This window comes from Callorhinus ursinus, unplaced genomic scaffold, assembly GCF_003265705.2.
Source record: "Callorhinus ursinus isolate GAN/ISIS: 27379988/994484 unplaced genomic scaffold, GSC_fseal_2.0 scaffold12, whole genome shotgun sequence".
In the NCBI taxonomy this organism is placed as follows: Eukaryota; Metazoa; Chordata; class Mammalia; order Carnivora; family Otariidae; genus Callorhinus; species Callorhinus ursinus.
This window is the reverse complement of record NW_027397074.1, coordinates 12,254,618-12,281,981: the sequence shown is the minus strand read 5'-3', so window position 1 is coordinate 12,281,981 and position 27,364 is coordinate 12,254,618. Positions and strand designations below refer to the sequence as shown.

The 27,364-nt window shown below is 33.5% G+C and overlaps 1 protein-coding gene across 3 annotated transcripts in view; it reads left to right on the top strand.

Moving 5' to 3' along the window:
• Nucleotides 1-26,097, top strand: part of SEMA3A (semaphorin 3A) — a 472,351-nt gene extending 446,254 nt beyond the window's left edge. For all 3 annotated transcript variants that reach the window (XM_073898730.1, XM_073898731.1, XM_025873255.2), the window contains 4 exons: nucleotides 2,462-2,619; nucleotides 6,251-6,318; nucleotides 18,672-18,814; nucleotides 20,113-26,097. In XM_073898730.1, coding sequence (XP_073754831.1) covers nucleotides 2,462-2,619; nucleotides 6,251-6,318; nucleotides 18,672-18,814; nucleotides 20,113-20,568 — 825 coding nt within the window. In that variant the 3' untranslated portion in view covers nucleotides 20,569-26,097. The remainder of the gene's footprint in view (nucleotides 1-2,461; nucleotides 2,620-6,250; nucleotides 6,319-18,671; nucleotides 18,815-20,112) is intronic.
• Nucleotides 26,098-27,364: the final 1,267 nt, after the last annotated feature.

The window sequence follows — 27,364 nt, the reverse complement described above, 5'->3', positions numbered from 1 at the left end:
TAGATACTACTATTTAGATAATAAGTCCTTCCCAACTCAAAAGTCATAGTCTTAAAAATTTGTAAGTGTGCATTTTGCTTAAGCTTCTTAAGTTACTGGCCAATCCTAGAGATCCTTTGATTTGGTATGACCAACTTGATCAGTAGCTTTTTAAATAGTTCTGACCACAATACAGGGTTCCACAAGTCCATATTCACCAATGCCAACCATGCTTGTGGATATGGCTACCCCACTTTAACTAATTTGTTTAAGCATCACATGTTGGGCACCTGGGTGCTTCAGTCAGTTAAGCGTCTGCCTTCAGCTCAGGTCATGATCCTGGGGTCCTGGGATCAAGTCCCGCATTGGGCTCCCTGCTCAGCGGGGACTCTGCTTCTCCCTCTGACCCTCACTCCCCCAATTTGTGCTCTCCCTCTCTCTTTCTCTCTCTGAAAAATAAATAAATAAAAATTTTAAAAGATGTCAAATTTATTTCATTTTTTATTGCACTGCGATTGCCTGCTTTCAATATAATCTAAGCTTTTTCTTTTTTTTTTTTTAATAAGATGATTTTGGAAGAGAGAAAGGATGGGGGGAAGTTCCTTCCATTAGTTAAGTTCTTTATTAATATTTTTCAAATCATGGTTGACTGTTATCACATTCTGGTTCTGTGGATGCTTCAAGAGAAGTACAAATCAACCTAATTTTCTCTCAACAAAAAGCTTATTAACAATACTCATTTCTTCGTCTCAGGGACTTCAACTACTGCTTTTTAGTTTGCAATGGTTTGTAGGATCTTTTGGTTCATAGTAAAAGATGAATATATTAAGAGGTTGAGCATCCATAGAATATGTTCTACATACTGCTATACTAGAATATTGATACAAGTAGTCTTCACTACTGAAATGGAATAAGCAATATGTATCAGAGTAACAGTTATCAGGGTAACTGTTTTAACAGTGGTTTAGTTTTTATTGTATTGTGTTTTCTCCCTTATTTCCCTTTCTTTTATATGTTAGCTGATTAGCTTTAAGCACAGAATTATCTGTATAAGCACTTTTTATAACCTCATTAATTTCATAGATTCTAATAGATATATCAATCTTCATTCAATTTATGTTTGTTTATATATGTAGCTCATCTTTGAAAGTTATTTGTAAATGTAATTTTAATTATATCCATTGCTGTCAAGCAATTTGTAATATTAAAAGAGCACACCATGTTTCAAAGACTAGCTTTTCTATAACTTCTTTTTCATTTATGTAGTAGGAAAATTAAAATACACTTTTGAGGTCTTTTCCATGTGTACTGTTACATGGTTCAGTATTTATACAACTTTCATTTAAGGTTTACTATAGTCATTCAGTCCTTTAGTACCAGAAAAGGGAGCTATGACACTAATTACAGCAAAATGTGGAGAAATCACAAAATAGTTTTATTTGTATTTTATCCTGTATTTGAATGTATTTGCAACATTGCTCAAATGCTACATTGGCTAAACTATGTAAAAGGCATTTTTAAAACTGTACTGAAATCCTGGATTAGTTGCTGCCACAAAGTTTTTCCCCCATACTCTGCCTCATTTGGTAATTGCAAATTCATTGAGCATTATGGCATTATTGAATGTTTTATCTGAATGCATACTTTCAAGACCTAGTTAAACACTTATTTTGTGAGTAAAGAAGTAAAGTCTTAGAAAAATTAGGGGAATGGCTCAAGATGACACAGAGAATTAATATAGGGTAGGATCTAGAATCCAGGCACCTTAATGGTCAACATAGCACTTTCTCAACAATGGCCAAGCTTTGTGTTCAAGTCTACTGAGCCAGCCAGTGTGTACTTGACTCCCCATTTGATGATCTTTTGAATGAAAAACAATTTAGTAGTTTTGTTTAAAGTAATCTTCCTGGACGTAGCGCAAGGACAAGAGAGTTGATGTTGAGCAAAACTTACAAATGCAAGCACCAAAATTTTCCCGTTCCTTCTTATAGCAGGGCAAACTACATCACAGGCAATGATATAGGGCACCTATGAGTCAAAAGCAAATGATCCGTGCCTCAAAACCAAGAGAATACATGGCAATGTAGATTTGCTGATTAATCAAAATTACAAACAGCAGAGAAGTAAAAAAAAAAAAAAAAAAAGCAAGCTTTCTAAGAACAAAAACCTGAAGGTTTGAAAATTATATTTCTCAGTGTTTCCTATCTTTTATTTAAATTTTTACCTTTATTGAGCTATAACTGTTATATAACCATTACTGTCTTCCCTTGGTTTTATACTTTAAAATACACTTGTTTTAGTCAAATATTTAGATTTTGCTCTTGGTCTTTTTAAATGGTCATATGATCTGCCAGGCTTTTGACCAAACTGCCAATAATGGGATTTTTTTTTTAAACCCACTAGTATAAAAAGTAAACTTTTTTAAGAGAAAAGGTTTTAAAAAACAGGGTTGTTCTGTCCTGACAGTAAACTCTTTCCACAGCAACAGCTATATATCGGTTCCACCACGGGCGTCGCTCAGCTCCCGTTACACCGCTGTGATATTTATGGGAAAGCCTGTGCAGAGTGCTGCCTCGCCCGAGACCCTTACTGTGCCTGGGATGGCTCTTCATGCTCTCGCTATTTTCCCACTGCAAAGAGGTAGGAGAAATACTAGAAATAAATACAAATGTTTGCTATTTATCTTACTTGATTCTGTTTTTAAACAGCTTTCTTCATATAAGTACATCACCTTTTTCTGATGAGTGGTTTAGAGGGGTTTGGGTTTTTTTTTCCTTTCTCTTAACTAGATGAAACAATCGGAAAAACATGTATAATTATAGTTGGGTACCAAATATAATGGAACAAATGGTTTTAATAAATTACTGAGGGAAATCTAAAACATTACAATAATGTCCTTGAATGTTTACACTCAGAAATTATAACTTTTCCAACTTCATTTTACACAGGGGAAGAAATGAGGGCCAAAGCCACAGACAAAGTCAGAAGTAGAATCTAAACTGGGCCTTGTGCCTTTTGACCAAAATGCTCTTCTCTCCAAAAATGCTCTTCTTTTTCTATCCAGCAACATTCTGTCCTGGTTTTAAATTTTAATAAGGTAATTTATGTCCTTGGATGAGTGGAAAATTTGCAAAGAAAGTAATTTATTTACTTTTAGAGTCTTAGACAGTATACAAGGACTCAATTATAAAAAGTCAAGAAAATTTGTTTCTAGTTTTGAAAATACTACATTTTCTGTATAATGCTGACTAACTAGCATCAAATTATATCTTTATTGACCCAAAATATATATTTGACCCGCCAAACTTAAAGACCACTGTATTACCATAGTATCATCTTGTGTTTGTAGTGTTTGAACTTGAAATATAAAACCACATAATAAAATACCTATTTATTAATCTTTGTATATGTATTACACAAATATTTTCAGCATATTCTTAATACTTAAAAGCATCTTTTTTGGACATGCTTAAATGAAAGTTGCTAAGATATGCCTAGAAGTTAGCTAAAATAATATGTTTAGATAAAACATAGCTCTAAGTTGCTGTCTAGGAGATTGAGGGCATTAGGAACAGGCATTTGATTATTTGATACAGTACTGTGTGGGTGTACTGTTATCCTTCAGGGAACTCTTAGACACATCCTAAAAGCTGTATACAAACTGGGTTTACTTTCGCTTTAAAAAATAAAAACACTTTCTAATCTGACAAAATATTCACCTCAGCATATTCCCTACTGCTCACGTATAGCTACTTCTCTCTCTAGATATTTACCAGTATTTCAGAAACAAGCAATGAAAGATGAGAATAATATACAGTATCTTGCTAATATAAACCCAAAGATTAACAGTATACACATCAACCTATTGAAACATAAAATAGAAATCAGAGTTATCAAGGTCCACTGCATTTTAGGAGCAATAAAGTTTGTTTTATTTTTTACTCTAGTTAATGTTTTACAAGAAGCTGTGATGTGGATTTTTTTTTCATTGCTAGTAAGCTGTTTTCTACATTTGGATCATTTAAAATGTTTTGAAAAACTTCTGGGAGAAAGGAATAATCCCAATGTCTACCTAAATCTTTTGATTACATGCTTCAGATCACATTGGCTGTAGAGTTAAATCGTGTACAACTTAAATTTTTCATATATAATCAGTCCATATAGATTAAAACAGTTATCTTGTTAATATTAAATGTAAGTGTAGTAGTAGCTAATTCCGTCTAATAAAAGCAATTTTCTTAAGCCTTCAACATTCAGAATTGAAATGACGTGTTTGTATTCTTTCATATATGAACTGATTTTGCTAGAAGTTTAAATCAGAAAAGTTTAGTGTGGAGATAATGTGTTACTGAATAAAGAAACCATGGGTAGTTTAATAAATAGCAAGATGCAGTTTTTATAGCAATAAAATTCAATAAAATTAAATTATTTAAGGTTGAACTTTTATGGTTCTTAATATCACTTAGATCTAGGTGCTTTTAATAGTGAAAAACATGAAATTCATGTTTGAATTAAAAGTGAGTATCATTTCCTTTCACGTGAAAGTATATGACATTACCTAATTTAGCAATAATTCATTCAAATTTTAAGCTTTTTTAACAAGAAGATAAAAATAAGATCATAACTACATCTATAATAACTTAAAAACTGTATGTTATATATTTGAAATATTTATTGCATACCTACAATTCCAGATTGAAGGAATTATCATTAACACATTTTTGTTGTGCCTTGAAGATTTTACTTAATCCAAGTTCATGTGTCTTCGTAAAGGATGTTTAGAGGCAGGCCTCACAATTTATATATTCTTTGCGATGGCTTTTTTCAAAAGCTTAAATGGCAGTAAAAAATGCCTTCCCAAATGCTTTGTGGTTCGTGTTTCACAAGTTCCCTTGTTGGCTCAATTTTGAAATGTGCAACATCTGTTTGATAGTCTCACCAATTCTACAAATAGAACTCTATAAATACTTTAGTCTTCTAAATTTATGAATACAGTAACAATTTCCATGTTTGCAAATCTCAATGGCCTTTGTGAGAACTCTTTTCGGGGATGATAACTAACTTTGCAGCAAAACAATATTCGTTAACGTTGACACAGAAAGCAGTTGAGCACGTGTCCCCAATCTTTTTGATTCTGTTATATGTAGCCAATCTCCATTTTTAGCCTCTTTCTCAAACTCCACATCCTGCTCACACTCGAAACGGCTAGAGACAACCTCCTTCTTCCCCGTCAACCACTAACAGAGTGTGGAAAGAAGACACCCAGAATGTGTTACAACTAACATGTTCTGAGCAGCAGTCTGTAGGAGAAATCTATTTAGATTTTTATAGCAAATTTGGCTTTTCTCTTAGAGGTGAGTCCTTCTCTCCCACCTTCCTCTGACAAGAGGCACACTTGCTCCACAATATTTGTTACCGTGCTTCTCCTTTTATTCATTTCACAGGTAAATCAGTCTGCAGTCTTAGCCATAGGATTATGAAATAAATGTTTTATTTAAAAAGGCTGATATAGCAACCAAAAACAAAAATTTAAAAGTAACTCAAAAGTAGATTTCATAGGGACGCCTGGGTGGCTCAATCGATTAAGCATCTGCCTTCAGCTCAGGTCATGGTCCCAGGGTCCTGGGATCAAGCCCCGCAGGGGGTTCCGTGCTCAGCAGGGAGTCTGCTTCTCCTTCTCCCTCAGCCTCTCCCCACCGGTTATGCTTGCTGTCTCTCTGACAAATAAATAAATAAAATCTTAAAAAAAAAGATTTCATAGAATTAATACTTTTAAATTTAACAAAAGTCTATTTAAGGAATTGTATATAAGTATTAAGAGAAAGAAAACAGTCATGTGAATTTTAATTTTCAAGCTCTCTCTCGTTAGTGATCAGAAAAAAAGTTTAATTCGGGTTATTGAAGAAATGGGTTGCTATTCTATATTTTGTGCATTTTCCTCAGAATTTAAGATGTTAAGAATTTTAGAGTTTCTAGATGTTAGATTCTTACTGATTGGCATCCAGTTGCACATAAACCATGATTCTGTTATAACTTTGAAAGACTTTTCTGCATTATTAGTACATTTGTATACTGTTTCCCATTTTGATCGCCTGGAGACTGCTCCTACAGGTGTAATGAGCTGCTTTAAAAAATTTCTTTAGTCAGATATAGATGCATCTCTTCCTGTAAGCTCCTGGTGTCTTTGGTTTTTGATTCTTCTTAATTCTTGTGACAAATTCCCAAGATGGAATAAGGATGCAATAATACCTTTTAAATGTAATTGTTTTAGACGCACAAGACGACAAGATATAAGAAATGGAGACCCGCTGACTCACTGTTCAGACTTACAACACCATGGTAAGTTACAACACTTTCAACCTGCTTTACCAGGGTAAATCATAAGCAGTAGTGTGTACCCACACATGTACATGCAGGGCACTCAGCAGTGCCAGAATACTTGAGGAGATGCACTGAAGATAAAGGAAATCTAGAAGAAAGAAGATTCTAAAGAATACTGAGCGATGAATTTTATTTTATTATTGCAGTTATCATAAATTCAAGTTTTAGATTGTTACAAGGCTTAAATTTCAATTTTCTCATATTACCAAAAAGAAACCAGGTTTAAGTACATGCTTTCGTATACAGTAGCAACTTGAGAGCAATAGGTAACAGAAATATTCATTTAAATATATTAAAGAAGAAAATGTAGCCTTAAAATAGGCCATACACATTATTATGCTGATGATGCAGACCTATTGTATTGTTATTTGGTATCCTAGTCAAGTAGAAGATAATTCCAGTATCTTCACATTGATTTACTAGTAGGATATTCCCTTGAACTGGGGATTTGGATTGTTTCATTTTATGCTTCCTAAAAGATGTCAAGTCCTAATTAATGTCCAGCATTTAATGCTGGAATATCAACCAAACTTCCTTTAAAATGTGGTAAAATTGTAGTATATCTCACTGCCCCCCCCATTTCAATCCTTTATAAAAACAATAATGAGGCTGTGCTTCCCTCTGCTGGGAAAACTTATCAATGACATCACTGTTAATGAACAATTCATAGTTAAAAATAGCTGAAATATAAAATGTAAATATTTTACATGTAATTGAACATAATTACCCTGTTAACTTTTTTAGTGTCTTTTACGTTGATCTTAAAGGCAGGTCTGATAGTTTTATCAGTGAACTTGGATTTGATTCACTATTTCTGTGTATATAATATTCACATTTCATGAATGTTAAGAAAGAAAACACACAGCATAAATAACACCGCAACATGCATTCCAAAACCTAGCTACCTTCTGAAGGTTGGATCCCCCTGTTGTGTATCCTATACGTGCTGGTATCTGATTCCTGAATACTCACAGGGTTGTCTGGGTGGTGCCAATACCAGGAGATAGGTATCCACAAATTGAGCCTATATTTGGGGTCCATTTTGCTTGCACAATTTCTTGCCAAGGACTTTACTGTCTGTTACTGTTCTCATTATAAAGAAAAAGTATACCACTAAACTGGAGCAAATGTTGTGATTTTTTTGTTTTTGTACAGATAGGGTACATTATTGACATATTCTTAAATTTTTCAAATGGTGTATTTCAGTTGGACAACAGAACATTAACTAGTCTTGCATTAAATCTATGTCATGTAAAAATATTGAATTATGATCAGCACCCTTTAAGCAATGCAGTATTATGAAATTTAATTTGTCATATTAAAGAATCTTTTGCTTAGATATGGAGAAGCTAATGATAATAACTGCAAGTAAAAGAAACAGAGCAATGTAACTGAGCTCATTTCTGATCAGACTTCAATCTCCGTATCAACATAGACTTTATTTTGCTCACTCTTATATTTCTAGTGTTACAACAGATGCAATATCTTGAATATTATAGATACTTAATAAACTTTTATTGAATGAATAATCTAAATATTTGAAGTTATAGCACAGCTCCTTACCTTATTGTTTTTGGTTTTCAGTAGAGATTTGCTTCTTATTTATTGTTAAAATGACTTAAGTCATACACTGCTATTAATACCACCATATTTAAAAATAAATCTTTCTTAAGAAACATCATTATTGACCAATCAATTAACTAATAAAAAATGATTATACACTACTACACGTAGGATACTGTGCTATGTTTTAAAGTTTGCTGGAGAATTACTGATAGATACATCCATTTGTTGAATAATCCAGTTCCTTCATGGACCCCATTTGGTATTTTTTCACAATGATACATATGCTGGAATATATTATTCATACATATACATATATTCATACATGTAATTCAAAGAAAAACTGACCAAAGGCATTTTTTTTTAAAGTGAGACTGTGTATAAATAAATGTTGACTGTTGGATGAATGGCCTTTGGAAAGTGCTTCAGATTTTAAAGTTCTATTTTGATGAAATTAGAGTGATGAAAGCTTCTAAAAATTGAGAATATAGAATTGCTTAGCTATAGAAAATAAAGTGAACATGAATCATTTTTTCTCTTGATACTTCAGTCAAAATACTATAGGAAAGAAAGGCAATTGCTGTGGTTCAGTGTTACTGGATGTGTGTGTGTGTGTGTGTGTGTGTGTGTGTGTAAACAATGCTACCTAGATGCATGTGATATATGGGAGGAAATGGTAAAGTAGTCCAAGAAGTTCAGCAGAAATAAAACATTCCCTTTTTGAAGGCCTCTTTATTCCTTGTCTGCTTGTATTACTAATTAACCAAACATAAAAACCGTATACCATAGATTAGGGTAAATTTCAAATGTTTGGAAACTAAGTCAGGCATTCCCATATGGCCAAGCTGAGTCTTACCATTAGGAACCAGTGAATTATCTTAGAATAGGTGATGTCTATTTTTGAAAGTAAAATGGGCAAAAACCCAGAGCCACGCCCTGTTAAATCATGTATGTTGTCTTGCTAGTGTCACATCTCACACTGAATAAAATATATGTGCTCATGTGGAAACATACAAAGATATGAGATGTTTTCCCAGAAAGCTGCTAAGCAACTTGAAGCCAAATTATACACTTCAGAACAATCAGTTCCAGCTGTAATGGTAAACATATTCTGTAACACTCTATATTTTACATATCCTGAGGTTTTAATAGAGAGACTATATAAAATAACTCGGCATTAAGGTGGAAGAAATTTCACTCTCGATGAAACCTTTAACACTCACTCAGCTCTTTGCTCCCTCTTGTGTAAAGGCAGCACTAATGGTGAGCGGGCCTAGCTGTCACATCGAAAACTCCAGCTCCCCTTAATCTGGCACACTCTCTTCCATCATTGGTGGCTAGCTATTCACCTAGGGAAATTTTAGTATAAAACCCTAAATGTGTATGTGCTGGCAGATCTTCTTGCCTTCTCGCTCACACCTCATACAGAATGCTAAAGAGAAACTTCAGGTTGTTTCCATTATTTTCCCTTCCCTAAAATACCTTACGCGCAAAATTGGAGCTTGTCTGACTTTGCCTCCAAGAGCATGAGTGGCTGAGTCAATTTACCATCCCCCCTTCTTTACTAAACAAAATAAGTTGTATTATGATCTCCATGCCCAGAAAGGAACAAACCATAAATAACAACATTTAAAAAGATTAACATCATCTTAGAGTTTTGAATCTTTGAAATATTTTATGTCCTAACTTTAGTTCAGTACCATCATTGAATTTTGCTTCGTGATAGTTCTCTTGGCTCCTCTACATACATGCATTTCTCTTCTAACATCCCACAGTAAAACATCCACAGAATTCAATCTTCTTAATTATCTCTGCAACTGGCTCCTCTCAATTTATGTCTTGGTTGGCATCAGCAATGTTCCAAAATTTCATAAAATATCTTTGGCAGTGTCATCTTTGTGGTCTGCAGAGCTGTAAATTTAGTATTGTGTAGCAATGCTAATCTGGTCGGTGTTTTAGCTTATTTTATACCCATAGAAATTCCAACTGAATCTGAGCATTTAGCCCCAAGAGAAGCCTCAAAGTTTGATAGATGAGCATGATGTCAGCCCTAAAAAAAACCTAACTTTAATAAATTACCAAATTGTATCAAGTCTAAGACATCACTGAATATAAGATGCACCATTTTTTAAGGACTGCTGAGAAAGGAAAAACTGCCCAAGATGAATAATATACTAGTGATGCCAGCATCAAGCCAGCTTACAGTGTTTCAGTATTAGTGCAAAGAAGAAATAAACTCCCATGAAAAAGACAGCAAGGATATTTGCCTGTTTCACCTGTACTCATGGGTGGTAGTAAAAAAGGGGCAAAACCACTTCTTGAATCACAGGGTGATACTCACAAATATTTACTTTCTGAATTCACACCAACAGTGTAGACCAAATACCTCAGACAAGACTAACTTGAAGAGGTATCAGGTTAGGAGAGTCACATGTGTCTGGCAAAAGTAAAAACAAACTCTTTCCAGAAGAAAGCAACTTGAACTCAGGTCAAGAACAACTGTAAGACATACTCTATTATCAGAGATGTTAAAATATACAAAGTGTACATTCTAGAATGAAATTATTACAGTATTATCCTCTGTAATTAGGCAAATCCAATTATTCATAGTATAGGTGTGTGAGACATGCACACACACACCACCTGAATAAGAAGAGGTTTGAAATATTTTGTACTATCATTGTTCCTTATTCAAGTTTTTAAATATGTCATAAGAGATCACCCAACTGTTTATACACCCATAATTTAACTGTTATAAATGCAAAGTTTTTAAAGCATGCTGTATTTTTTAAATTCCAAAAATAAGGGAAACATATTAAAATACAAGATGGTATTTTCATTATTGTTTATGGAAGGTTTCTGCTTCAGTAAATGGGTGTTTTCCATCATCTATCATATCTCTTGGGAAGAAGTAAATTAAAGTCCATGTTTCCTGATGTTTAAATGTAAAAGTTCCTATGGTAATTTTACTCTGCCATATAGAGTATATGTGCTTTCTTGGTAAAACATGTGCTATAAAATCATGAAAATAAAACATATGAGATATTCAATATAGAATAAATAAATAAGGTAGTAGGTATCTTCATGTTGGTTATGCTTTTTACATAATTGAATTTCAGTCTGCCTTTTACTATGAAGCACTGCAGCCTCCCACACACAAAGGTATCAAGCATAAAAGTAAATGCAATTATTCAAGCGGCTTCATTGTTAACTTCATAACATATCAATTTCATTTCCATATTTTAAATTAATAAATTTCTAAAAATTAAGATACTAGTGACCACCTCTAATACAATAATTACCGATGAATAGTAAAATTAAAATACCCAGGTCATATCGATCTGCTTGTTTATCCATCTATCTATCTATATGCCAACAAGAACATTTTAAACTAACATCCGTAGGCATCTGTGTATTCAAGAAAGATAGGAAACTACTTGAATTGTAAAATTTTAAGTGCTATATTCTGTTTGGTAATTATTTCCCAGCACCAGAGACAGTCTTAATTTGGGAAATAAAATGAAGTAGTTTAAAATCTGATATTTTAGCAAGTTGATAAATCATAAGTTTAAATTTTCTCTAAGGTTTCATAATTGAGTCTTTTTTTGTACTTGACAGATGCATTAAGCACATGGACTTTAATACATACATATGCATGCATGCAAACTCACATTCAGCTAGTTAGTAAACTAGTTGGCACAAGCATCATACAAAACACTGGAGAAATATTGTACTAAGCATTATATCGTTAAACAAACAGGACCCCTGTTATATAGCTTAGTGTATACTGTAGAATTTGTTTTCAATGTATTCTAATATATGAGATTATTACATCAATTGTTAGCCATCTTAATAATCTGGTCCAAAAATATACATGAACGTTAGGGATGAATGAAATTTTTTGTATTTAGTTTTATTTATTTTTAGGTATTTTATATCTTCCCAAGACTTATTGATTCATTCATAAAATGCCTTTTTAGCTACTGCTACTTAAAGGGGGATTATTCCTTCATTTGAAGCCAAATTAGATTCTTTTCTATTGATAAATTACCATTTATATTTCTAGAGAAAAACATCTAGAATCTGGTAAGGAAAATCTAATGATGTTTATGCTTAAGAAATGCATTTTTGCAGGCTTCTATGTCACCAAGAGCTTGTGGGCAACATTTCCTTTTTTCCTTAGTTTGATCTTTAAGTTATTGAGAAAAAAATTTACAATGTAAAATATTAAAATTACAATTCTAAAATTACAATTACAATTACAAATAAAGTTATAAAATGTGATGAAAACAACTGGAATTAGATTTCTCTTTATGTAGTTCAACAACCAACACTATTTGTTAAATATTTAAAATAATTCGCAACCATTTTCCCCTACCCTAAATTAACTTTTACTATTATATTCATTATTTATGAAGTTCAACTTTAAAATAACTTTCAGGGGGAGAACATCAAAAATGATAACAGAAATTAAATAGTTGAATAAAAACGTGGTTTACTACCCCACCCATCTCTGAATAAATAGCGTGGTTTACTACCCCACCCATCTCTATCTTTTCTCCATGATATCACATTCTTACATTATTAACATTTCAATCCTGGGAGACATTTATGGGGTTAAAATGGAGAGTGAAATAAATGGAAAGCTGAAACGTGATACCTTCTGTTTCTGCTGTATTGGAAGAGAATCAAATACTAAATAAGGCCTTTAGCAACATGATATTCCTGGCCAAATGATGGATATCATGACTTTTTGTTGTTACAAAAGGAAGCAATTTATTTAACTTCTTTCTTTCCTCCCATTCTTTCTGGTTTATTAGCCTCATTTCATTTCCATAAATTATCCCACTAAAGGAGGAAATGATTAATTGAAGATTGCTTCCTTAAAAACATTATTTCTTGTCATTAACAACTGCGACATATTGTAACATTGTGTTAGGCAAACACACTGTGGTACTTTTAAAATAATTTTAATGTTTGTTGCTCTCAATTATTTTGCTCTAACTATTCAGTTCAACTCATGAGAATTCATTATGCCAATTTAACAACTAACTCTACCCTTCTTGTCTACTGGTAATTTCCATGACAAAAGTCTATATTCAAAACAGTTGCTTTCTAAGTGCGAAATGTATTTTAAAATAGATTAAAATGAGATTGCTTTCTTTCTGGAAATCTACAGAATTACTCATTGGCGTGGACATCCTTTAGACTTATAGGTGTCCCTGGAGACGGGAGAATGTATTCATATGATTTCTGTAATCTCTTTCTCTTCTTATTATCCCATATTTGGATATTTTGATTTTGGAGTATACTTGATTAGTTAATCTTCTCCCACCATATCTCAAATCAACTCTTGTAACAACATAAAACAACAAATTTAGAAGATTTGAAATGTTTACATTTGCCAGTGTGGTTTAATAGCATATTCTGTCATAATCAAGGCTATAAACCCCAAGCCCTTTTTAACTGATTAAACATTTAACCATTCCTTTTATGTAATTAGGATAACTCTGTATCTGAGGATATCAAAGTTACATGAGATTTCAGCTTTTAAATGCAGAGTAAATAGTTACCTGGACTTTCCATTCAGCAAACATCAGCCAAGGGTTTATGACTGCCTAGTGCCAGGATTATAAAAGGGAGGAAGACAACCAGTTTAATAAATAATCATAACAAATAAGACTACATGTGTTCTAAAACTATATGTAAAAAGATTTTTAGGAAGCATAGAAGAGGAAATAGTTTATTTGATGGTGGTCAGGGAGTAGGATTGATGTTAGGAAGCAGTTCATAATTTGTCTTACTGTGGATTCTCAGTAAAGGATTTTAAGTTTTGAATTAACAGTTGAAGCTATCACCAAAATGGCAGTAACAATAATAGCATCTCACATATTTATCACTGTTTCTGTATTCAGGCATCATACTATTATTTTTATGTAGGTATATTTTAACAAGAAAAAAGATACTAAAAAGGGTTATAAAAATTTTATGTTGCCCAAAATTGCTAGATGACCAGTAATATATTTCAGATGATGTGTAATTGTTTGACTAAAAAAAAAAGGATAAGATAAAGATAGCAATTATGTCACACGGACAGAGCAGGTATACTGACAGAACAAAACCAGGCACACAGGAAGAACATAGCTACCATGAAGTTCTAAGGATAGAACGTAAATTTGGCTAGTGAGTTTTTTTGGCCAGTGGTGAGGGGAAAAAAAACTGATCAACAGATGAACCACAAAGTTAATTCTTAAAAAAAATAAATCAGTTATTCAGGGCACATGGCCGGCTCAGTCAGTAGAGCATGTGACTCTTGATCTCAGGGTTGTGAGTTCAAGCCTCATGTTGGGTGTGGAGCCTACTTAAAAAAACAAAACAAAACAAAAATTTTTTTTCAAGAGAATCTCAATAATTCCTAAAACTAACACCAGAAAAAAAAAAAAAATCTCCCAAGGTGAACATCAAGAAAATACTGCAAGGCGGTAGACACCATACTGGACAACATTGTGACATAAACACAGTGAGCACATCCATAGAGTATTCCTTCTGGACTTCCTCAACATAGATCAGAAGGACCCCACCCAGCACAATTCACAAAAATCAGTTCTATTATGAGAATAAGCCAATGTGTTCCATGTAAACTGCTCTAGATCAATTAGTTTAAACCAGAGGGAGATTCTAGATTATACTTACCCTGAATATGCAAGATTTCCTATCCCTCAGGAAATCTGTAATCCACGATGTTTTCTCAGTTGAGGTTTTGATTTATATTGGATAATTGTAAGTTCACTCTGAAAAATACTTAGACTATAGCTCTACAATGCTACCATTTCAATGCAGAGCTGTTTGCTTTAATAAAGTCAAAATGATTGTTTGACATCCTAAGAAAAAAAATTGAAAATCGAGTAAGACGAGAATCAAAATATTGTTCCTGTTTATGTTTTTTTTTTTTTTTTAAATAGAAAGATAGAAACAGAGACAAAGTTTAGGGGGTGGAGGAAATGAAGGCAGGAGAAAGAGAACCACATTATTACCGGAATTCTAATGTTTCCTGTGTTGTACATTTACTCCAGCAGTTGAGGTAGAAGGATCAGGAAAGGGAATGGATATTATTGAGTGCCTTCTAATCATTCTAAAAATATTTATTGGGTATCTGTTTATAAAGTTTCAAGTATAGGGAAATCAACTTAGGCTTATAGGTTGTTGTATCTGAGCACCCAAATATATGAATGCTTACCTGAGGCCAATTTAAATGAAAAGTCTGGCCCTAGGTTAAAAATTGCTGATGATAGAAACATTCTACTGCAGAAGAATTAATAGAAACTACTGTATTCAGTGGAAATTTAGTTTTTGCAATTATTACTGATGGCAGCAAAACCTAACAAAACATAAAATAAGAGAATCTCAAACCAAAGAAGGACAGTAGTACTTATGCATACTGACTATGATTGATAGTTAATATGGCAGAACTTGTAACTTCATTGCTTCCTAACTAGAATACTTTGTTTTGCTTTTTTATTTGGACAAAAGAGAGAAAGAAAGGCCAACTTAAAGGGGGAATGAGTACTTAACGATGTTGGTGAGAGTAGTTATCAAGGCAAAGTAAAGACACCTGGACAATGAACTAAATTCTCCAGTTGTGGTTCTTGTTCAGGTGAAAAAGTACCTGAATGTCATGTTTCTTGAAGAACTCCATGAACTATTGCTATGTTAAACTAAAAACAACCTGGTATAAATTCTTGATTAAATCAAATACCATCCTATATTAGATTGTACTATAAGTAGCAGATGAAGTGGTTTCTTAAATATAAGAAAATATTTACTATTAAGAGAACTTTTGGATGCCTGGGTGGCTCAGTCAGTTAAGCGTCTGACTCCTGATTTTGTTCAGGTCATGATCTCAGGGTCTGAGCATTGAGCCTGGTGCATCGGGCGTCAGGCTGTGCCCTGGGCATGGAGCCTGCTTAAGATTCTCTCTCTCTCTCTTCCCCTTTTCCCCGACTCGCTCTCTCTCAAAAAAAAAAAAAAATGAGAGAACTTTTTTTATTTTACTTTTTATACACTGGGAAACAGTTGCTGTCACCACAGGAGACCTTGAGAAACTAAAAACTGAGCAGGTTTCCCAGGATTAGAAGAGAGGTTAACAGAAAACTCTCTATAGAACAGATAGAATGATTAAATTAATTCGGAAGAAGACGACTTTGTGAATTTTTGAAAATGCACCTAATTGATTTTACATTTATATTAAACTATGTTAAGCTTTCTTACTATACAAGGTACATTGCTCTTCCTTACTATGTGTCAACTAATGAACCAAAGGATTTAAACAGAGCTCTGTGTTTGCAAGGAAGAACTTACGTCTTAAGATTTTTACAGATATCTATGGTAACTTAGATTAGGTGAGAGACCAGTCAGTTATTATCATAAAGTTCTATAAGAAAAGTAGTCCTGGATAAGCCAGAAGATACTGGTGGCCCATCATGTTGTTTGCTTCTAAATCCAATGGATTTTTTACTGTTATCATGCTGTCATGTCTTATGATTCATTAATATGTAGAGATTGCATGAAAAGTCTCTGCCTAAAAGTTAAAGGATTTTTTTAATTAAAACTTTTTTTAAACTTTATTTTATTGGAGTAAGAACACTTAATATGAGATGCACCCTCTTAAGTTTTTAAGTGCACAATACGCTATTGTACACTATAGCACACCATTGTACAGCAGATCTCAAGATCTTACGCATCTTGCATAACTGAAACGTCACACCCATTGACTGGCACCTACCCATTTCCCTTTCCCCCTGGTTCCTGGCAACCACCATTCTAACATCAGAGTTTGACTGTTTTAGATATTTTATATAAGTGAGATCATCATACAGACTTGTTCTGTAACTGGCCTATTTCACTTAGTTTTCCCTAAGGTTCGTCTGTGTTGCTACCTATTGCAGACTTCCTTCTCCTTCTTTGTTTTTTTTTTTTTTAAATGCTGAATAATATTCCAAGTAGAAGTATTTCTAAATCAAAGTTCAGGCTGCATAGCAAATAGGGAAAAAAATATATCCACTGACCTCTGTGACAAGGTATTCTAAATATGGTACCACAGGAGATTTTCCAGCGCCCATTAGGCAGAGAGATTCAATCCACCTCTATCCAGGGAAGCAGATATCTTGCAAACTAGCATGGCAACATGTGTCAGATCTATTCATTCAATGATACACTAATAATTTCAGAGGGAACATAAAAACACTATCATATTCAATGTAGATATTGACATACAAAGATTTATCTCCAATATAAAAAAAAATGTGACTTGGAATCAGTTAAATGTTGTTCCTTTACATTTCAGTCATTTCCTTTTTCCAGGGTATTGACTTGTTAAATAAGAAGGGACAGATACTTCCCAACCTTAGAAGAGTTTCATTTCACAGTTTAGGGTGATAGAAATAAAAGCACTGAGATTGACCTCCCTGGAGATAGCAAATGGCGGCAGAATGTCGACCTTGCAGGGTGAGAATAAGAGATCGTGGACATAAACTGTATACAGGGATTAGGTAGAAGCAGGGTTTTGGAAAGCTTTAAACCTAGTGAGAGCAAATAATATTGTCTGTGACAGACAAAAGTCCTCAGTCGATTAGAATGAGAGTAAAATTGTCAAAGTGATGCCAAAATAGGCAGAGGGGGACATTTTTTCTTTTTAATTAAAAATCTAGCTGAGTTTGAAGTAGAGAGCAAAAATTTTTCATCTGTCTATACTGTCAGCCCTCCATGCATGTGAAAATATATTTATTATTTTCTAAATTAAGTTAATGAGTTCCAGATTGTACAGGATGTCATAATGGAAACAGGATTATACAAGATAATAAGGAGGGTTTTTTTTTCTCTCTAAATGAGTTTTACCTAGACTCCCTGTGTCCTACTTTTGATCTTAACTGTGTTTCATTTACCACATTTAAGGAGGTTACATAAAGGGTAAAATAATAGAAACTTAATCAGGAAACAGGTTTTCTTATTGCTACATTTTATTATATACTCTTGCCATATTCTTTAACCTCATTCTTGAAAATAATAAAAGATGTATCCCTTTAAAATAAGGACAATTGAAACCACATTGCTTTATAGTTGTGCATCTTTCTTCTGAGCCATCTCAAACATTTCACACCAGTTGATCTTCAGAACAACCTTGTAGATTATTTAAGGGTTATTGGTGGGGAATATAAACTTCCTGAATTCTACCTTCTGTAATATACTAGACAAATATTAATGGCTGGTGAATTTAATTTTACAGATGAAAAATAAACATTAAGAGGCAAAATAATTTCTCAGAAACAGATTCTTGTTTCCAAAAGTTCAAATAACTTTTCTGCTAGAGAATAGTACAATATGAACTGGCCCCATTAGTCAGAGCATACAGTTTTACAGTTAAAAATAATTTCTTGGAAAGTATTATCCTGGCATATAAAGATGTATAGTTAAAATGCACACATGACTGGTTCTGTTAATGTAATGCTATTTTCTGGTAGACAAATCTCTGCATATGCTTTATATAACTTATACCAAAATAATTAGTCTATTTAGGCAGGCACTTGAGTTCTGAAACCTTACGTCCATGACATTTCTGCCATCCTAAATCAATTTGGAAAAGACTCCCAACTTGTCAACAGATTTATCTTCTGAATTTCCAAATAAATACTTTGGAAAGTTGAGTTTACTTCTCTAACGTTTCCTCATTTCATTTCCTCATCACCGGCCAGATAATCACCATAGCCACAGCCTTGAAGAAAGAATCATCTATGGAGTAGAAAATAGTAGCACGTTCCTGGAATGCAGTCCAAAATCACAGCGAGCTCTAGTCTATTGGCAATTCCAGAGGCGAAATGAAGAGCGAAAAGAAGAGGTATAGGAATGAAATTGACTGGATTATTTCTGTCTAACATAATGTTAAGTGACCCCAGCATGGTTGACCTGAGGGTGAAAAAATATAGAATCTTCATCTTTCTCTTAACCCATCAATAGTTCATTCATTAAACAAGCATTCACCGAAGGCTGATCATAAGACAGGCTTTGCGTTAGGAGCTGGAGAAACAAAAGTGAACTGATAAGAATTTTGTCCCAGAAGCCATTTGGGGATCTATTTGAGAATCTTCTTTTTCCCTGTAGTTACCTACAAAGCAATTTGTTATCTATATTTGTGTACCAAAGAAAAAAATCAGATCCTCTACTAATTTTAACTTTTGTTCAATTAATTCTGCTATCCAAACATGTTTTCTTTTCTCTATTAACTTCCTCCTCAAATGGGGAGGGACGGTTTAGGGACGGGAGTAGGAGATTTAGGACAGAGGGTCTGGGGTCCATCCCATTGTGAACTCTGATATGAACTATGCATGTAGCATCAGAGACAGATCTTCCTCCATGTATTCATTTATTCCTGAGTAAAATTAGAGAAATGTACACAGAAAATCTCAAAACTCTGAGCCTTTAATGCTTTTTAAAAGTATTAAATAAGGGTAACTAACCAGATTGTGGAGGTGATTTGTAAATGAATTCTGTGCAGATAATTTTCCAAACATAATCTGAATATAAAGTTTAAGATCCTCCATTATCTTTTTTGACATTTGAAGTGTCTTTAAATATGTAATCACATCATACAAATGTCAGAGTTGATTTAGAGAGTTTTATACCCTCTCAGCTTAGGCTTTCATAGTTGTCTGCTGTAAACTGTATTCAAATAAAAGTGAGATTAGATATATTCAAGAGCTAATCTTCATATTTATGTCACATCTAAGACTTGGAAAGTGAATAAATAATTATTAAGCATGTAGTTATGCTGTTTTCTGATAATCATGGTTCTGTAGTTCCAAGATTTACTGTTAACTTTCTCCCATATTTATATACCTTCTTTCAAGTTTATAAAATAAAGTATATCTTTGTCCTTTCATTATCTTGAATATTTTAAATTATTATAATGAAAAAGTCTATTAAGACAGTAGACAACCAGTATGCATTTGCAATGCATCTTTAAAGTGATTTACAGAAATTTCTCTTTTTTTCTGATGGAGAACTGCTATGCTAGACATTTTATTAACTGGTTTAAAGTGTGCCTCAACACATAATCTAAATTTTTACTGAGACAGAGTCCCAGAACTTCTATTTCTTTAAATATGTATGTTTTTGCTACCATTTCTCTTCTGCTAGATCAGAGTGGATGATCATATCATCAGGACAGAACAAGGCCTTCTACTGCGTAGCCTACAACGGAAGGATTCAGGCAATTACCTCTGCCATGCCGTGGAACATGGATTCATGCAGACTCTTCTTAAAGTGACCCTGGAAGTCATTGACACGGAGCATTTGGAAGAACTTCTTCATAAAGATGATGATGGAGATGGCTCTAAGACCAAAGAAATATCCAACAGCATGACACCTAGCCAGAAAGTCTGGTACAGAGACTTCATGCAGCTCATCAACCACCCCAACCTGAACACAATGGATGAGTTCTGTGAACAAGTGTGGAAAAGGGACAGAAAACAGCGTCGGCAAAGGCCAGGACATACCCAAGGGAACAGTAACAAATGGAAGCACTTACAGGAAAATAAGAAAGGTAGAAACAGGCGGACCCACGAATTTGAGAGGGCACCCAGGAGTGTCTGAGCTGCATTACCTCTAGAAACCTCAAACGCGTAGAACCTTGCCTAGACAATAACTGGAAAAAATGCAATATACATGAACTCTTTTCATGGCATTATGTGGATGTTTACAATGGTGGAAAATGCAACTGAGTTCCTCCAATTATAAATTAAGTCCATGAGTAACTTTGCTAACAGACTTTCCTCCTAATACCGACACCTAATAGAGGTCACGTGAACGCAGATGTTCACTTTAGCAGACTTAAGTGTTTCCTATGAGATTTCATTGTACAGGTTTCACTTTCTTCTTTGCCTGAGAAATAAAAATGTCATTTGCCATATTGCCATCTACAGAAGAAAAACTGCATCAGCAAAGCCATTTTATTGAACTGCAAGTTTAAAACAAACTGCATGGATTTATGAAGCTGATGAATATTCCAAAATATAGTTGGATTCAAGGATATTTTTTGTCTACCAGCACTCATGTTTATATGTACTGGAGGAGTAAAATGATACTGAATAAATGGTCTGTGGAAATATAAAAAACATAAACCATCCATCATCCAGAAGAAAAATGGAATACACTGATCTACTACTGATGTCTTCTTTCAGCTTTGATCTAAAGATGTATTTTATTAAAACTATAATTTAAATGTACCATGACAAATATACAGTAAAAATTAGCTCTTTTCTAAGCTAGAGTAGGTTTTTGTCTTCGAGTTATTGTGCTATATAGTTTTTGTTTTAAAAACTCCAGTCGCGTGCTGCTTTTTTCCGACATTGTGTTTTTAGTTCTGTAAGAGGGATAGCCGATAGTGTTCAAGAAACACATAAACATCATTTACTGTTGATTCCTAAAGCCTGCATATAAACTATGCTTTATTTCTCTGAGGAATTCAAACAAATAATACCTCCCCCTTCTTTAAGTATTATCAAAAAATAATTTTAACTTGCATAATGTTCCTAGAAAAAACAGAGCATTTAACCAGCAAAATCAGAAGCAGCAAATTGACTTGTTAAATGCCTTGTGTTGTACCTAATGGATCAATAAGGAGAAAAGGAACTGCATATTTCACGAAAATAATAAGCATTGTTTAAATATAACAGTAACAGAAAATCTCTTAATTCTGTGCTTGAAAACTTGCATGATATTTGAGACATAAACTCATGATTCCTTTAGGAATTACGTCTGTGTCACTTAATTTTTTTTGAAAAAAGATCAGTAATAGAACAATTTCTTAAAAGCAAATTTCCCAGCTCTGTTTACATCTGTATCAGCTGTCTTTTATCTCATCTTGTTTAAAATAATTATCTGTCTAAGGAACACATGATTCGTTTCATGTTGATGGGAGCAACTTTTATACAAACTGTTTTCCAGGACACAGCTCACACTTAAAACATGTCAAGCTTTTTGTTTCCTGCAATAACTTATAAAATAAGGTAAAAGATGATCAATAAAGGACTTGCCTTTTTCCTTGTCCTGACATGATTCCTTGAGAATCATTGACTTCAAGGTGGATAAGACCTTCAGCATTATGATAGTTTTCTCTTGCACTGCACTCACCTTTCCAGGAATCCCTCCCTAGATCCTTCATCATGCACAAAAATGCAAAGGAAGCATCTTCTTGCTAATTAATGAAAGCAGCATTGAAATTCTAACTCTAGCTGTCTTGGGATTCTAATTAACTCAGCATTAATTTCTCACCTCAGACTACAATGAATTTTTTTTTAAATTCTCAGCTGAAATATTTCACAGATGGAAGCTGATGTTTCAATTTTAGTGATTTGAATAAACAATTTGTTAATGCCTATTTCAAATGAAAACCTAAAAATATTCTACATTCAATTTTAGGCTCCATTGATGAATACAGTGTTACTTTTAGAAATACATCCTTAAATGGTATTTGAATTTTAAATTATTTGAAGGACATATTTCTGTAGAGAAAACAAATGTTTGAAATACTAATCAAAGAACAAAGAGTACTCCAAAAATAGGTAATTCTTTTATTTTCATCGAGTATCTTAACTGTGCTGAAATTTGGTGTTTCATTTCCTTCGAAGTTTGCAGCTGAAACATTTATTTGCAGTAACAGAGATATCTTAATTCTTATTAGTCCTCAAAACTAATAGATTTGAAGGGATAGATTATATGATAACTTTAGGGATGCCTTCCAATATCTGAATGCATTTTGTTTAGCATTATGAGGAACCCAGAGAAAGGAAGTCTAGACTTCAATTAAAAGAAACAAAACAAGCGAATCTACTGGCATGTCTTTATAAACCATCAGGTCTAAGTTTTCAAAGAAAATTATAGATATAACTTGCAGGTAGATAACTCTTATTACAGTCATAGTCTGCCAATGTGTATTGAGGGTGACAGTTGCACGAAAAATAATTAACATCCCATTTAATTTAGTTTTAATAGACTTTGGCATTTGCATGTATCATCAGGGTTGAACCTTTATTAAGAGGCTCATGTGACCAGAAGCAAGTTCTGACAGCAATCTTAAGATTGGAAAAAGCTACACTGCAGCAGAGAAATTCTGGCCCAGTTGAAATCCAATGTAAAATGTAAATGCATGTAAAGGCACACTCAATGCTACTTTTATGTATGATTTAGTGATTTTCAGTGGTATGTGTTTAATATTTTTGCTACCTTCACATTAGGCAAAAGAGATGTAAATAATTTTGAAAAGATGAGGAAGGACAGTAAACTGCAACTTTATGTAGGTACTCCATTTCAGTGTGTTCAACATCATCCTAAAATGCGAGATTTCCCCATACAGGTGACAAGGGGGTTTATGTGCTATTTAAGGGCAGAGGCTGTGTGCCCATTCAATAAGCATGTTTTTTGCCAGGTAGTAAATATGTTCCATATCTGTATTTATCACTGCATTTCAGATGGGAACTAGAAAACTGGAGAGACAAATGTAATGAAACTGCTGCTGTAAATTATTCCTGTTAGCATGTACTCAGTTGCTAAATACACATTTCTTCAAAATATTTGAATTCAGATGTCTTTACTGTTCCCTGTAGCATATGGTGTCAAGGAACATAAGCTTAGAAAATGCTGAGAACCAGAGTCAGGTTGCTACATAACAGGTTTCTTCATTCTAGTCATCTGTAAACTGAATTCTGTATTTATGGGGATGATGTGCATTTTGATGCCCTTTAAGTTAAATGTTATTTTTGTCATGCCTAAAAAAGGAAATGTAGGGATGAAATTCTATAAAGTGTTATTATCATGATCAGTTTGGTTTCCTTCAGAGTCTGCAAAGATGCCAACAATTACTCAAATGGCCTATCCTGAAAGTTATAAGGAAGCATTTTATTAATATGAAGTGATGAGTATAAGATTTTGAAATCTTTATTTTATGAATTCACTTTTAAAACACAGCTTGCATTCAAACTTTAATGGAAATCATCCAATTTGATGGCCTCAAAGACAAACTTAACAAACAGGATTCAACATCATCTTACCGTGTTACAATGTGTTAGATATAAACTGCCCTAATGCCAAAGGCATCCAGGCTTTTTATTTTAACTTTGTAATAATTATTCAAAGTCATTGTTAATGTTTGCAAAATATGTTTCCATAAAAAAGAAAACATTATTTTTCCCAAAGTTTGCAAAAGCCTATTAGTTTATCTGATTTCTAACAATCTTTTATACTAGTTAACTAAAGAAACACAGTTTTTTAAAGTTCGTATACTACGAGAACTATAAATGAAGAGAGAATGAAGCCACAGAAATGGTATGGCCATTTTCACAGTCCACCTGACCAAAGAAAACAGCTTGGTTTTTACTTTAACCATGCAAACACACACAGGCAAAGGTAGAGGTACCAAATCGAACCCAATGAAACAAAAAGGTGATTTGGAATATAAAGAAATTGGGCTTCTAGACACTTGGAACTTTAGAACAAGACTCCTACCTGTTCAATTAAATTATATTGATAGATCTTGTCTATCTCTTATATGCCAGGCGCTGGTAAGTGATGAGGATAGTAAAACAACTTACCATCATCTTATTTGGCAAATCTTTCCTGTTTCTTCCATCTCTAGATGAAACTAACCACCTTCTCTGCACTAAATCTGTGCCTTGTATATACTTTTTTATTGCCACACTTATCACAAAGGTATAATTTCTTTGTTTACACCTCCATCCCTTTCTAGACTGTAAGCTCCTTGAAAGCAGGGTTTGTATCTAATTTATCTGAACCTCCCCACCACCAACCCCCCCCCCGCCCCGTACCTAGCATGGTGGCTGGTGCAGGAGAAGCTCAATAAATCATTGTTGGAAAGAATTGGGTTATAATGTGATGAATGTCACATGCAAACGCAAGATAAAAGTGCTGTGGGATCCAAGAGGAAGGAATAAATCTAAAGAGATCATGGAAAGCTTCAGAGCATAAGTGACATGCAATCTAGGAATTGCAATATAAGATAAACTTGCCCAGATGAAGTAAAAAGGGCAATCTGGGCAGAAAAAATAAATTAGGTGAATGGAGGAGAGGTGTGAAAAAATGCTTTTATTGTGAGAACAGGTGTTCCAAATAGAGTATGGGGTTCATAAAGAAAAGTAAACTGTCCCACTACTATGAGTCAAAATGGTGTAGTTGTTTGATTTTTCCTGGACTTTGGCTTATTGCCCTCTATTTGTACCCCACATTCTCATCCCTGGCAATTAGCATCATTCATTCTGCGGCTTTCTACCCCCTACCCCTTTTTGCTCTCCCTCCCTAACTTCCCTCTTAAATGTTGACCTCTTTTATCTTTACTTAGCTGGAGTCATAGCACTTGACATTTTCAAACTAATCTTTATGCCAAAATCTCCTTTCTAGTTCAACCAACCTTGCTTTTGTGCCATTTGGAACTCAGAGGAACAGCTGGGAGATGATAGCTTTGTCAGGCTGCTCTTACACAGTTAGAAATGAAAGCTGCCCTTATATGTCACCTGCCTTCAGCATTGCCCCACTTATCTGGTGTTAGACCACTCAGACAGAGGTCCAACATTGCCTAGCTGTTTAAGAGGGTGGCCCACAAACAAGATTTCATCAAAGATGGCTTTAAAATATGAAGCCCGAGTTTATTCAATGAATACCCTAGATGGAGTATTTATGGCTAAACAGTGATGCAGGTGAGGTTGGAGTACATAGTTGACAGGCAAAGACTTCTAAGTAAAAAAAGGAAAAGAAAAAAATTAAGAAAATGAGGGGCTTAGCTGCATCTTGAAATTGTTAACCGAACACCACCATTATATTAAACTGTCAAGTTTTTTTTCTCACATAACAAAAAAATGTATTTTATTTCTCTTAATCTAAACATTATACTTACAGACACTTTGTTATATAGTACCTAAACAAAAGTTTTCATAAATGTGTTTAAGTCATCCCAATTTGGGTAATTCTGAAGTCTCAACTTCATCCTTTCTTTGTAAATTTCACTGAAGCATTAGACCTCAAGTAAATACAAAAAAAAAAAAAAAAAAATCCCTGTCATTTGTGTAGCTCAGTTCTTAACGTTTTGATTGTTTTGTTGATGACTAATTCCAGAGAGGCTTAAACTGTTTTAGGCAAAGTTGTATGTCTAAAATCAAACAGCTTTTCCACTTTAGGAATTTTTTTTTATTATACCTCAGTTTTTAGGAAGTTTGCATCCTTGACTTTCAATAAAAGAATGACACTTTCAGTAGTCTTCAGATATTTTTGTTTTTTCATTCACTGTTTTAAATTGCTGATAAATGTCAACAAATGAATATATGCCTCTATATACCATTTGGTAAATTCTACTTGAATTTACATACTGACTAAAAATGGTAAAATATGCTTCAAATTTGCATTTTGGCATTTACTAACTTCAGAAATATTGCTTATTCTCTTCTATGCATTACTTTTGACCCTAATAGTTGTTTGTTGAAATTAGTTATGTTTGATTTGGTTGAGGAAGCAGGTTAAATAATTACTTAGTGAATATTAATACAGCGTCAGAAGTAAAAACTGGCACCCAAAGTGTACCATCAAAGAGTACACTGAATTCTTAAAATTAGGAAATATATTTATTCAGAAGAGTTTGAGTAAATAATCGTCTAAGATTATTATATTTTGACCAAAATAATAGTCTAGTCATTTAGAAACATGCCATTGTTAGGATTTCTCCTTTACCTTATTCTTAATCTCTCTAGAATTTACAAAACAAACAACAAATTCCCTAGGTTACAAAATCTCTAATCATTTAAAAAGTAGCATATGCTGTTTCCCCCAGTGGAGACTGGAATATAATTTGTAATTGTTTCCATACTGGTTTCTTCCTAAACTCCCCTTTGTCATTTTACAATGTTTTATTAAAATTATTCATATCAGGGAGCTACGTATTCATTACTGAGAAGTAACATTCTTGAACTCATTTAAAGGAAATGTTTCTACATTGTTATAATATTACCCAATTGATATCAGTACATATGAAATCTAAGTACAAACTATAATATATTTAATTGTATTATAATATTGTAATATTTAATAAAATCAATTAAGCAGAAGTATAGAGCATTAGAAAAGCCTTACTAAAGCTACTGCTTGGTAATAGTAATAATACATTTTTATATCACTTTATAATGTTCAAAGTATTTTTGTGATCTCATCTGATTCCCCTTATATGAAGTAGGGCAATTTTATTATCCCAACTTTGTAGGAAAGAAAAATTAGGAGTGGCTTATTTAGATCTAATACTTGGCCAATTTTAAACCCCTGATTACAATCTTGTTATTTGATCCAATTAGAACAGAAGATTTTTATCACCACATTGGATTGTATAGTGAAAATA